Source organism: Pectinophora gossypiella, chromosome 18, assembly GCF_024362695.1.
Source record: "Pectinophora gossypiella chromosome 18, ilPecGoss1.1, whole genome shotgun sequence".
Classification (NCBI taxonomy): domain Eukaryota; kingdom Metazoa; phylum Arthropoda; class Insecta; order Lepidoptera; family Gelechiidae; genus Pectinophora; species Pectinophora gossypiella.
The window spans coordinates 4,939,203-4,953,698 of NC_065421.1; the positions used below are offsets into that span (position 1 = coordinate 4,939,203).

A 14,496-nucleotide genomic window follows, 5' to 3' on the forward strand; every position below is an offset into this window, starting at 1 on the left:
ATAAGGGACGGCGAATTTTACACTCTCAGCCGCATTCCGCCAACTGGGTGTGCGCCAAATGCTTAAACGGAAAAAGTGGAGCTCTTTCGGTAAACCCAACTGCTGTAGGTATCTAGTTACCTAAGAGCCAGATGTGCAATCAAGATTAGGGATGTGCCGTTCCTGCGAATGTTCCCGTTGGAAAAACTTTAATAGTAAGGACACTGGCTGCTTTTCTTTTTCAAATTGTTATGATTAGGTAATAAAGCTCTTTTTACATAAATTTTATGCCTTTTAACTGCCGGAAACGGTTCCAAAGAAATGAAAAAGAAAAAAATCATTCAAACAAAGAAAGAATAAGAAAAGAAAGAATTTTGCTGTTTAGCAATAAGGCCGCCTATTGTGCTTATTTTTACTCGTATGTTTATGTTCTGTGTAATGTCGTTGTGTTATAAAGTATTATTGATTGATTGATTGAATTTTGTTTTGTTTGATATTTTTGTTCTATAAGTAACTGTTTTGTTTTACGGTGCAAAAAATAGTAATATTGGTTAAACCAGATAAACAAAATTAGGATAACTTGGATCTAATAGTAGGCAAAGTAATTTACCTGTATCAGGAGTGTGCACCTCTTAAATATGTGTGTTATATTTAAATTGGTATTTTCGGTTTTCAAAGTGGGAAAATTCCCTGGAACGTCACATCACTGCTCTAGATGCAGGATCTGTCTTACGTAATAGGCAGCTTTTGTGGAGGGTACTTTAGTGCTGCAGTTAGGGGTTTAACTAGCGTGTAAGTTGCGGAAACTGAATGTTGACCGAATGCAGAACTTTGTTAGGGTCTGTCCGTAGTGACATTTTTGTTCTTTCGCCACAACTTCCTAGTGTTCTGTACACTGCAGACACGAACTTAACTTCGATTTTATCTATTCTCAGACTGTAATCTGGGTTCAACAGATATGTAACAGAAAGCTCGGTCCTCTTCTGTCGTGTGGGTTGTGAGGAGGAGTACCTCATCAACCCTGGTGTCAAGGTTACTATTGAGTCGCTAAAAGCCCCTGACATGGCTTATGTAACGACTACTTACTTACATCAGTAAGTAGTAACCGGGACCAACGCAACGGCTTAACGTGCCTTCCGAAGCACGGATCTTCGGACAATCTGGTGATCAGCCAGTAATGTCCTAACCAAACTAGGGACCAGAAAGTAATTTTTGTGATATGACCTTACCGGGAATCGAACCCGGGACCTCCGGATCGTGAGCCCAGCGCTCAACCACTGGACCACGGAGGTCGTCGTTCTATTCCATGCTGACCCCATTGGGATATAGTTATGTTATACAGATTATTGGTAAAGGTTATCTTTTGTCTTAGCGACAAGTATGCTTATGTCAATCCAATACATTTTTATTCGATTGCACTGTCGCTTTTCGTAATCGTTTGCAACTAGGTTACGTCCCCTGCTTTTGCTCTAGAGAAAAAGCGTCCGTACGTAAGGGGGGGGGGGGGCGGGGGGTACGTGTCTAGACACGTACTTAAGTTATGTACCATTTAAGACAGAATTAGGTCACTAAAACTAATTCAGTTGGTATCTAATAGCTTCACCTATCCCCATAAGAATTACTATTACGTAATAATGATTTGCCCCACTTACATCAGAATGAGCGTGATGCGTGCGCGACGCGGGGGAGGCGGGGGACGATATCCGGTGCGTGTGCGCATCCCGGTCGCTGCTCAAGTGATGGTTGTTTGTACCTGGTAACACAAAGTGAAACATATACTTGGAGACAAGTGATTAATTTTAAAAAATGATAGTGTCTGGCCATCAATGCAGTCATGCGAACATGCAGGAGTCTTTGATGAGAGTGGAGGATGCGAAGGTGGTGTGTCAGGATCGTAATAAGTGGAATTCCGTGATCTCTTCAAAAAAAAAAGCTACCTCAACGGGAAATATACGTGACCTTATGCATGTTGTGCATATATTTTTTTGTAAGTAGATTATTATTCGTGATTATAAAGTGGGACTGGGCTGGACACGTGTGCCGCATGCATCCGGAACGATGGGCAAAGATCATCACGCACTGGGTACCACAGGACGGACACCTTAGACGTGGTAGACCCCAGAAACGATGGCGCGATGATCTCGACGGTTATCGAAAAGACTGGATAGAGCTCGCACAGAACCGGGATACTTGGAAAGACATGGAGGAGGCCTTTGCTTAGCAGTGGGATGATACAGGCTAATAATACAAAATCATTTTATATAGAGTATAAATTATTTTGGATGTGGTACTCACTGGATTCGGGCGGTGGTTGGTGATGGTTCTCGGTGTGCCGGCGGAGTGAGCGCGCGTCGCAGTACGACTTGCCGCATCCATCCGCCTTGCACTCATACGGCTTCTTGTTTCGATGTGTTAGCATGTGCCCGTTCCTAAAGAGAGGAGAGAAAAGAGGTTATTAAGGATATTGGCCTTGGTGGTCCAGTAGTTGAGCGTTGGACTGACGATCAGGATGTCCCGGGTTCGATTCGCGGACATTACAAAAAGTACTATTTGATCCTCAGTTTGTTTAGGAGATTACAGGCTGATTACACGATTGACTGAAAGTAAGGTGATCCACCAACCCGCAGTGGAGCAGCGTGGTGGAGTATGCTCCATACCCCCTCCGATTGATTGAGGGGAGGCTTGTGCCCAGCAGTGGGACGTATATAGGCAGTTTATGTAAGGTGATCCGTGTTACGGAGGACATGTTAATCATCTTAAGGCACTTGCGGCTCTACACACCCCGTAAGGATTACGGGCGTTTTGAGCATGTTAAGGATTTAAACAGGTGTTCCTGTTTACACATACCTATACAGGGTGTTAGTGACATCGTAACGATCGAACGACGGAAAATTCCACTTGATATCAACTCAGAATCATGGCCTGAATGTATGTGTACATCTAAATTTAAATATACTTTATTACACCAATAATAATAATGGAATTCTATAGTCTCTGCTTACCCCGGTGGGAAATAGGCGTGAGTTTATGTATGTATGTACACCAAAATAAAAAGAAATATATACAAAAGACCCTTGCACCAGCCCGTGCTCCAATGCATTAACTTCTTTCACCCTAAGGTTGCCTGGCAGAAATTGCTATTTAGCAATAAGGCCGCCTATTGTACTTATGTTTTTATTCGTATGTTTATGTCCTTTGTATATGTCGTTGTGCAATAAAGTATTCTTGATTGATTGATTGACTCTTAACTACTTACATGGCAAATAGCGACCTTATCGCTTAAATAGATAAATACTTAATCTTAATTTATTTAGTCAAAATGAACAGTGTATAAATAATAAATATTATATGAATTCGTTAGAGAACTTGTAAAATATTCAAAGTACTTAATGTAATCACAGTTTATTGAACTGTATAATCAAAATTTCACAGATTAAAAGCAGTGAGACTAAAAACTTCACTTAGTTAAGAACTAACTTAACTAAGTGAACTTAGTTACTAAGTTACTTTACTTAGTTAAGAGTCCTTTTGTAATTATTTCTTTTTATTTTGGTACAGTAAAGTGTCTTTGTATTGTATTGTAAACTTCAAATTAGTTGTAAGGAAAGTGTAGGCTCCTTATTTTTATTAGAGTAACGCCTATATTCATAACCGCTAGACTAATCTAGTTAGTCTTGTATTAATATGTAATAAAGTGCACCACTTCAAGACTTAAAATCTATATATATAAAGTTAAAGTTATTCTTATAACAGGCTCCGTGGTTAGAGCGTTAGGCTTACAAACTGGAGATCCGCTTTCCGCGGGGGATATTGTCGAAATCACTTTGTGAGATTGTCCTATTGGTAAGGACTTTGCAGGCTCATATTACCTGGTTGTCTGAAAAAGTAACATGACTCCATGCTTGGAAGGGCACGTTAAGACATTGGTGCCGGCTATTAGCCGTAAAAACATCTCCACCGACCCGCAGTGGAGCTACGTGGTGGAGTATGCGCCATAAATAGGATTGTGGCCAGCAGTGGGATGTATACAGTAAAGTAAAGTTTATTAGAATCCACAAAAAGACAAATACAGTAACTCTTTGTGTAAGGCCGATGCCTATACTAGGTGGAAACCTGTATTATAGGTCATCTCCCCCCCCCCCTCGGATGACACAGCGTTGTTGTACCTTGCATTTATACAGTTGTAGACACTAAAAAAATATTATTATATTTGTCTATGTACACTCTAATTCTATTAATATAATTTGGTATATATTATAATGTATATTTTAGAATTGAATTTGAATATATACACCATTAACACATGTTTATGAAATACGATGTTCGTGCGTCACCCAACAGGGTCCACATAATATCAGCGTCGTGGTTCACGCCGCGACTTGTGCTGAGTGAGGCCCTTTTATCTCAGGACGTCCACCACCACCTTATGGTCATTTCGACAAACATCCGTCTTGCTTTTTTGTAATTGTTTTAGTGGAAATTTGATATGATGTTGTTGTCTTTTTTGTGTGTGGCGTCCTTTTATAATAAACTTTTTCTATTTTATTCTATTCTATTCTACACTAAAAAATTATAAACAAATGAGAAGCTTAAAATTAATTTTACGTCCTTGAACACAGTGTACACACACACACACACACACACTATAAATTAAGAATTAACCTCTATTTACCATTTCTGTCTATCTTCAAGGACGTAAAATTAATTTTAAGCTTCTCATTTGTTTATAATTTAGTGTCTATTTAACAAATGAGAAGCTTAAAATTAATTTTACGTCCTTGAAGACAGACAGACAGAAATGGTAAATAGAGGTTAATTCTTAATTTATAGTGTGTGTGTTTGTGTTTGTGTGTGTGTGTGTATGTGTATGTGTGTGAGTATACAGGAAGTTTATGTTATGTTAAAGTTATTCAGTACACAAAATCCTGCCAGGCATAACATAAGCTAGGTACCAGTGGCTTAGTAAGTGAACATGACCGGTACTCAATACCCCACATTATGGCGGGAGCATACTCCATTAATATGCATACGTGTAAGCCACTGATTAGAGGTCACTTGTAAAATATAGAATAAATAGGTACTGGGATAAACCCAGCTATGACACTGGAAACTGGAAAGTTTTCTGAGGCAGTTTTATGCCTAAAGTTTACCTAGTGATGTTTTAAGCGTTATCAAAGTTTGCGTCTATGCAAGTCAACATATACAAAGTGTCAGTGACACCGTAACGAAAACTTCCAGGGGTGATTCCAACCATGATTCTGAGTTGATATCAAGTGCAATTTTCCCTCACAAAAGTATGGAAATTAAAATAATTTACAAAAAACACTAAAATTTTAAGGAATTTTCCGACAGGAAATTCCACTTGATATAAACTCAGAATCATGGTCTGAATCACCCCTGATGATGCATTCGTTAGATGATTGTTTTGTATTGTCAAATTAGTAACTTTATCATGGATGATTTTACCGTATAAAAATGTAACTTTTTCTTGTTTCAGATTTCAACGCCTTTTTTTTTATTTTGACGTGACTTATTGTAGATTTGCCGCAGATGGCATTAACTACTTGGCCGGACAAATGGGGAGCGCTGAAGGCTCTCACCCGGTACAACGTTTAAGACAACAGGCCTGAGGGTGCCCAGTTGGGCGCGAACCTCGGCTCAGGGTGTCGTCTGAGAGGAAAAATATTTGAAAGAATTAATCGACCCTAGTGGGTCGATAGCGATAATCGCTGAATGAGACCACGCCGGCGGGGTCGGTATCGGGGCCAATTCAACGCCTGAGTCGGTTGTTGTTTAGGGGAAAACCTTATAAGTAACAATGTTTTGTTGACGTCTTTTATTTATTATTAGGAATAGTGTTTTTCAGATTAAAGAAAAGGTTTTAGGTCATGTCTTATAGGGAAGTCATGGAATTGGCCTTTGATAGACTGGAATGGAAAATGCTACACCGATAAGAGCGTGGCTCTTAAATTGATGATGATGAGTGTTTTTATATACTAATTATCTATGTTGAATATACTTACAGATGATCTTGTCTTTTGAATGCTTTCGCACAGGTGATGCACACATATTTCCTCTCGTCGCTGTGTGTCAGCTTGTGCTTGGCCAGCGCGGACGCGTTCCCAAATATCTTGTTGCATACCTGCGAACAAATAGATTTTTAGTCTTTGACATAATACACTATTAAAATAGTTCTCAATGTATATGGGTCGTAAATTTCCGTACGGCTCCATAGCTGATGAAATGTGAGTACTAAATTCATTCTTAAGTATTGTTACACTGTGTCTGTAATACTCTAATTTCTTTAATGTATGAGGACTTTTGAAATCAATTCAATCAGTCTTTGATATACTTAGAATCAACAAGAATATAAAAGACACTACGTGTAGAAGGGACACTCGTTGCTCCGCAGGAAATACGAATTTAGAGCGAGTTTGATTTACCTTAGCCCCGCGATGTGGGCTATTTTGGACATCAGGGCTGTCCGTCTCGCTTGCACTCACGGGGTAAGGTGGTGGACCTTTGATGTAGACTGAGTACAAGTTTCAAAATCACGCTCGTATGTTAAGCGGAGTGGTCAGTCAGTGTCTGCGTATTGACATGTTATGGACAGGACAATACGCAGTCACCCATAATGATGTGATAATGATAGTCAAACAAAAGATGGAAAGATTTACCGGTCGGAAAGTACAAGATTTTTGTTTAGAGTGTCCGAGCCGTGTGTATGTGAGTGATCTCAGTACAAAAAGGTAAAGTAATCCATGCACGCTTTACCGTAGCTTTGTCACGTCGGCTTAATATCATTTTGTGGACGTTTTTAAACGTTAAAAGTGGACTGTGTGCTGAACAGGAATAGATTTTTTGTAATACTTTAAGTGGACGCCTGAGCCCAGCTATTACTTTTTGGTACTTGGCATTATATTGAACAATAATTTAAGGTTTCAGTACAATTAATCCGCAGAGGTAAGATAGACAGACACGACTGTTACTATCTATCAGGTGTTGGGTCTTTAAAAGACAACCTGCAGCACTTTTTGACAGTCTTAGGAATATGATGGACGAGTGTACCCAGTACCAGTACCCCGATGTTAAGATCTATGCTCATTTTATGCGCCTTTATTATACAAACCACCCTGACAATACAAGGATTACAAAAGTAAAATACGCAAAAAATATTCCACCTAAATTGATTTTTTTTCAGATTTTTTTGCACAGTTGGACACTTAAATTTATTCAAATTTAGACGTCAAGTCGTCCCAATGAGGTCCATTTTAGAGGAGGGATGGTATTCTGCGTAGGCCGGAAGACTGAGGAACTGTTTTGTTAACGCCCACGGCGCCTGAAGGGGCGAGAATGCGAGGTTTTTATGAAATCCTAGTACCTCCAAACTCGTGATGTAAAATATTTCAACATAAACTTGTGGCATTTCGATATTCAAAATTGGTCGAACCCCTTTTAAGCGTAAAGTATTTCAATCACCACGTTTTTGAAATTTTAATTGAGTATAATTAATATAATATAATTTTAAATTATTGACTATCTATGTATCTACTTTGGGCGCCATCCCACTCGCGTCAGACAGAGTACTGCAGCGGGGCGGAAGGCAAGAGGGAACCCACTGCCTTATTTTTCCTGAAAAGTAATGGAAACTTGTCACTATAATAATCTATCATATTACATCTAAGACATTAACTTAATACCATGGGGTATTCAATTATTTTAAATGTTTTTTTAGTTGAGACCGTCTTACATAGTGCATAGTAGATGAGATATCTTATATACATCATCATTTCACGCTATCATAGTGTTACCATTATTGGTATTACCAACATTCTAAGGACATTTATTATAAAAACCATTAAATTTCATTTATGTTTTGAGGAAGAGTGAATAAGCAAGGAGAAACCGGGGGCGAGGTATTATCGGCCGACCAGGGGGGTTAAGTGGCCACATCAAAGCAATTCATCTAAGAAAACAATATTGCAATTTGACATTTGTGCATATCAAAGTAAGTGCGCAATGCAAACAAATATCAAATAATAATATTGCTTTCTTAGATGAATTGCTTCGATGTGGCCATGTTAACCCCCCAGTGCGTAACGTACACCAGGGAACTGTGATCCGCACACGCGCATAGCCTAGCTTCCCCACCCATTTATCACGAAAACAAAAAAAAAAGAACTTTTACGCTCAGTAGTAATACGGATGTGCAATGGACCCCTATCTACACCTATAGTGAACTTAGAACCCAGCTTCACTTAATTAAAGAACGAAACTCAATATTCCGAAGTCGCGATAATATTGGATGGAGGGGTCGACCGGGCGGCCCTAATCTATGTTTGTTTCATCTAATTACATCTCTCTGCTTCTGTTTTTATTTCGGACCTTCGGGATCCTACTAATTGATGGGGCTAGTCGACTATGGTTGGATGCAAAAATCATAAAAAATACATGAATAAGTAATAAGAAATAACACGTAAAATGTTTTTTTTTTGTATTGAACTAATACAAATTCGTAGCTGTCTAAATAGGTAGTGAAAATCCCAAAATCAACACAACACAATCTTGTCTTAAGAATAAGAAATAAATAACTGGTCAGGGACAGATATTGATCCATGTACTTACACATTATTTAATATATTATATACATGAGATGTTGTGGTTGAAACAATCATTTGGGTGAAAACAGCTGAAAATAACCAAGAATTAGAATAAATCTTTTACTACTATTTTATAACTGAACACTTTCGGTACCCTTCAATAATTGTCAAGGAAAATTTTATCGAATTCTCGCCAAATGAGCAGTCGTTGGATTCGATATTCAAATTTTAGACGAATTCGGAATCCAAATCTACAAACGATCTTGTTATCGGCGTCAACCAATCGCGTGCTTGAACCCGCTTACTGAACGATGTGATTGGTGGAAATGGGAACGGACTAACAAGCTTCTTTTATTTTTATTATTATTATTTGAATTACTTAATTACATTTATATGTTATGTAGACTTATATTTTTTTATTTTATTATTAGGCTAAGTAATTGTGTAAGTATATTATGTGTTGTGATTTGTCCGAAATAAACGTTTTTATTGTTATTATTTGTAGTTAAATTTAATTAATAATTATTATTATATTTATGTTACTAAGTATATTATTAAAGTTATCTAGATTCAATTGCGTGATAATTATATACACGCAGTTTAATAGTTACTCTACGAATCTAGTATAATATTTCGCCTGCGTTATCGAAATATTTAGGTACAATTAAAAGTACGTATTACTAAGTAGTACTTTCATAGTCAGAAAAACTTATTCATATAACGAAGTAGGTAAGTATTTACTTAATACCTATGATTTTCTTTTAGTTGAATATTTTGGCATATTATTTGTGTCGTAAAGCTAAAACTTTTACATCTTTAAAAGTAGCTTACCGCCTTTGTTATGCCCAAATAAAAAGTCACCTTTGGTTACATTCATACAAATCGGGGCTGACCTTTGCCATGAAATATGGCATGACAATAAACTTTCTATTCTTTAATTAAACGTCTACAATGGTCAAGAAAGGGTCGCAGTCGATATTCAACCCTCCATTGTCCGTTTATTCCCCACGTCTGAATATTTTACTACTCACTGACCCTCGTTTTTACTAACATCTTTTTGAAGATATTTATTTCGATACAAAGTGGGATTTCATAGCGTTTTTGTTTTGTGTATGAATAATGTTTTTGTTTTTTTTTTCTTTTCTATTTTTTATGTTCGAAATTGTGTAAAGCGTGATCACATTTTAGCGTGGGAATTATTATTTTACTTTTTTTTTATAAAACACATATACACAATACTTTATCTAACGAGCTAAACGAGTTATGTGTGTTATTACATTCCATTGTATTAACACACATCTCATCTTTCAGTAGTTACAGTCAGTTATTCAGATTAATTATTTAAACAGAATTTGCACAAACATAATTATTAAAAATGTTCCGAACCTCCAGATCGTGAGCCCAACTAAGCCCAACTACAACGAAATCACTAGACCATGGAGGCCGATTATCAACAATAGGTCGGAATATCGTTTCGCAGAAATAAAATATATGACATAGAAGTGTACTTTTCTGAAAGCTGCCATACGCACTATGCTATGACGCAAATAGTAGGTAAGCTTAGCAAGTCCTTGTTTTCATTGTTATTATTTTATTCATTGACAATATACTATAAGTCTTCTATCTCTTTCTGTTCCATATAAGTATGTGGCGACGGAGATAATTCTCCGAAACAATAACTCGCCGGAGACACATTTCTTGTAATATTTTTTTGCATTTTACCTATAGAAAGAGTACAAAAGGCTTCGATAGAACACGTACAATGGGCCCCGAGCCGCGGATATCCAGCTAGGAAGGGAAATTTGGAGTCTACAAATACCTCTAAGGAGGTAGCACTTTATCTTAGGGGGCTTTTTCTACTTTGATACTGCAGTGGGAGCGAGTAAAAAAAACATTTTTTTTGACGTTACCTATTTATTGTAGATTTGCCGCAGATGGCATTAACTACTTGGCTGGACAAAAGTAAAACAACAGAACACTGCATGTCTTTTAATGATTGTGTCCTTTCTATTATTTAGTTCGCGCTATTTATAATCTACGTCGTTGGGACTCTCTAAGGGAGCTGTTTAAATAATTACATATACTCACGGTCGCAAGTCAATATATTTATGAAAACATTATGTATGTACGTAAAAATGTATGTCTCCTTCCGAGAAACTGTGAAAGGCACAAAATTCTAGATTAAGTACCTAAATTAAATTCAACTTTTTGGGGCTATGTATACGTTTTTACAATAAAATACCAGATATTTTTTTGAATTTGTCAATAAATTAATTTAAAGCTCACCTGAAGTTTTCTTTATGTAAAAAGCTTATTATAAGATTAATGATTACCTAAATGATAAAAATGTCTGGTACTTATTAAATGTGTTACTCTAGTTATTAAATAACTTGTAATATTGATTTAAAAGATGTGCTGCTGTTGCAGTTTCTTGTCATTTCTTCTCCTCAGCCATAACACCTTGCGAAATGACGTAAATTCAAAAATGTTACCATCAACAAGTTTATCCATGATAATTACGTTGAGATAAAAAAACAACTTGCGTGTTTTACTTTTTAAGAAGCAAATATTGATTTTTGTTTTTATAGCACTCCCGTGCTTAGGGAAACTCACAAAGAGAAAATTTAAATCGAAAATAAATTCTGACTCGGACGGGACTACAAAAGTTGATGCAGTGCTACAGGACAACGGATAGAGGAATATTGTTATAGAATGTCAGTGACAATTTATAAAGAGATTTTGTATGAATAAATAAAAAACTAAAAATATTACAATCTGAGAAAAGGAATATTGGAAAAATCGCATATTTTTTAAACATTTTTAAATAATGGGTAAGTACCGTGTTTTAAAAGAGGACATATATTATAATAAAAAATCAATACATAAAATGACATGGCTGTATGGGCATAGTTCCCTTTGCCTTACCCTTCGGGGAAAACCAAATCAAAAAAAGTTGTTGCATTTGCCGGCCTAAATAGTAGTCATTTATAATTAATTGTTTTTCCATCCAACATACAGATTTATTTATATTCTCTTTGCCGCGGACTTTTTGGTGGGAACGGGAACGGGAAGGTTGCTTTCTTCATTGAATAATCTAAATAATCAATACGAAGTGGTGTTTTGTGGTTAATGATCACATTAAGTTAGTCGGAAAACATTCCCGATAGTATTATTAAATCGGAATATTCAATAAACAAAGTGTACCTATCTATTTTCGCTTTGCGCCAACAAGCCGCTTACTTCGTTTGTGGTTCATTAATCATCATCAAGAAAAAAAACACAAGACATGGCTGTATGGGCATAGTTCCCTTTGCCTTGCCCTTTGGGAAAAAAAATAAGATAAATTTTGAAATTCTTATGTATAATAAACAAACATCACAGACATCATGACAGATCTAAAACTAACGAAAATCTTTTTTTTTTTTCTATTTGACTTATTTATGAATTTTAATCAAGAAAACGTGATAATAAGTTCGACAGCAACCAGTTCAGGTCCCCGAAACAGCCCATTTCAGGCCGCGTATATATGGAAATACTACTTCAACACGTCCCAGCCTCGTCATTTTTTAACGTCCTCGTTAAAAAAAACGTCCTAACCTGAACTAATTAACCTAACAATAAACACCACGCGTAAATATAAGTCCAGAAATGCGCTGCAAGTCGTCTGGACTGGGCGCGAAAACAACATAAAATTCGATTAGCTGCTAAGTGTCCCGCATGCTATCACCAGCTGTCACTGACATACGTATGAAGTCCTGCGGATTTTATTGGAACTAAATGACAAGTCATAATAATTATATGCGGATACTGCGACATCAGCGCCGTGCTTGCGGGACGTCCTGAAGCGCTATTACATCTTTCAAACGCGATGCGTCAAAGTTTGAACCGACGCAATTTAGGAAAAATCTACCTTATTATTACTGTACTGTGATCGTTATTTGTAAAATCATACAATACATATACACAATTCTTTATACACAATATAATTATTATGACATATTGTGGACTTTCGGTAGACCTACAAAAATGGAACAATTCAACCATACGTTGTTTTGTTATATCTCAATGGGCTCAGTCAGGCAGCGTTTTCGCCGAAAGCTCCAAGTCGGCTATATTTGTAACGATAATTATGTTTGATATTCATCATCATTTTTGAACCATTTTATACAAACAAAAAATACTTGTATAAATTATATACCCTAAAGCACGCCCATGAATCACTCTACTCATTGGTGAAAACCGTATGAAAATCCGTTCAGTAGTTTTTTAGTTAGCCGCATGTTCACTGATGCGATTAATGCCTGTTAGAATTTTACAAAATAAAAAATACGGAAATTACGGAAGGTACTTTAGTGCAAAGTACATTATTGTAGACTTGTCGGGGTTCGCCAAATTCAATTGTAAAAAAAAAATACAAAAAGTAAAAACAATTAAAACATGCACTTGGGTTTGAACCGTGAACTTAAGAATGGCGGCGACTGCTTTACCAAATGCGCCATTTAGAAGTTAGAAGTAGACTTCAAATTATGCATCTCTTTTAATAGCTAACCTAGTTCGCATGTGTGTGTGACAGCTTCGTGTTTGTACACAAATTGAAATGACACCAACTTTTGATGCAATGTTTTAATATGATATCTGCAGTACAGTTACTTAGTTTAAATATACATGTAATTGTAGACTTGTCGGTCTAAAGTAATATTAGTACTCAATATTCTATATAGAGGGCGCCGGCGTCGGCTTAATGACAACAACAATACATCCAAAGAATACATCGAAAGAATTTCGCATGAACAAGAGGAGGACCAGGTGGTGTAATGGTTAACAAGGTTCAAGTCCCGTTCGAGTCAGAAATTTTATCGATATAAATTTTCTCTTTCTTAGCAAATATTGATTTCGATATAGCAATTATCACTCTTTGAGTGGCGTTTCTTTCGTCTATTCCGGAAAGCGTATAAAATATGTAACGGCTTCCTTGCAACGTTTAGATATCTCCCCATCTATGTTTATACGATGGAAAATGTTTTATTGGGAAATAAATCGGGAATGATGTTCCCAATAAGGGACTTTCCAATCGACGTTTCCCAAATACACGATAGATATATATAGATATAGAGCACACACTTTTAACGTTACAATTACCTATTTTCTACCTTAATACCTGAATACAGTTGGAGAACCAAAGAAGAGTAAGTATTTATAAAAATAAACAATAAAAAATATTTAGGTACCATTTATTCATTTTCAGGCCTATAGATGATTAGTAATTTTCAAATAAATAATTAATTTGTATTGTAATAATTAAAATAAACAATTATTTAAATTAATGTTAATTTATTATTATTATTATATTGTATTTCCGTTAAAAAGTTATTTTAAGTAGCATCACTAGTGTAATAGGAATCCGATTTAGACGGAAGGAATACTTTTACGACTTATAAAAGTTTCGGCTCGTAGTTTACCGGCAGAATGACCGCCTTTGTGAAACTATGTAAACTTGCGAGAAATCGTCGTACGCGCTTCAATTGGATTTACAAAAGGGAAGTGGTAAATATAGGGTTGTTTTATATTTCAAAACGGACCTATCACGTTGGTCTAACAGAAAGCTCGGTCACGCGTGAGTAATTAGTTTATCTTGCGATGCATGTACCTTTGACTACCCCAATTGGGATATAGTCGTGAACGTGTCTTGTTGTTGTTAAAACGGACTAGAGAATCAAATAACGTGAAGCTATAAAAATATAAATCTTTGATTTAGGCACTAACTCTATTGTAGGGTTTCAGCCAGTGATTTTAAAACGTCTGACATCCAAAGTCCTCTTTTGTTCGTTCCAATTAAGGCAAATATTTCACCTGAAAAGTCACGAACGCAATGCCGATGTTCGACCACAAGCGTTGGCACATTCTACCAAAGATCGTA

General features: G+C 36.5%; 1 protein-coding gene across 5 annotated transcripts in view; it reads right to left on the reverse strand.

The window, feature by feature from the left end:
• LOC126375150 (uncharacterized) overlaps positions 1–14,496 on the reverse strand; it is a 371,263-nt gene that overhangs the window by 34,918 nt on the left and 321,849 nt on the right. For all 5 annotated transcript variants that reach the window (XM_050022007.1, XM_050022004.1, XM_050022005.1 and 2 more), the window contains 3 exons: positions 6,003–6,121; positions 2,275–2,408; positions 1,632–1,732 (listed from right to left, as the gene is read on the reverse strand). In XM_050022007.1, the coding sequence (XP_049877964.1) occupies positions 1,632–1,732; positions 2,275–2,408; positions 6,003–6,121 (354 nt within the window). The remainder of the gene's footprint in view (positions 1–1,631; positions 1,733–2,274; positions 2,409–6,002; positions 6,122–14,496) is intronic.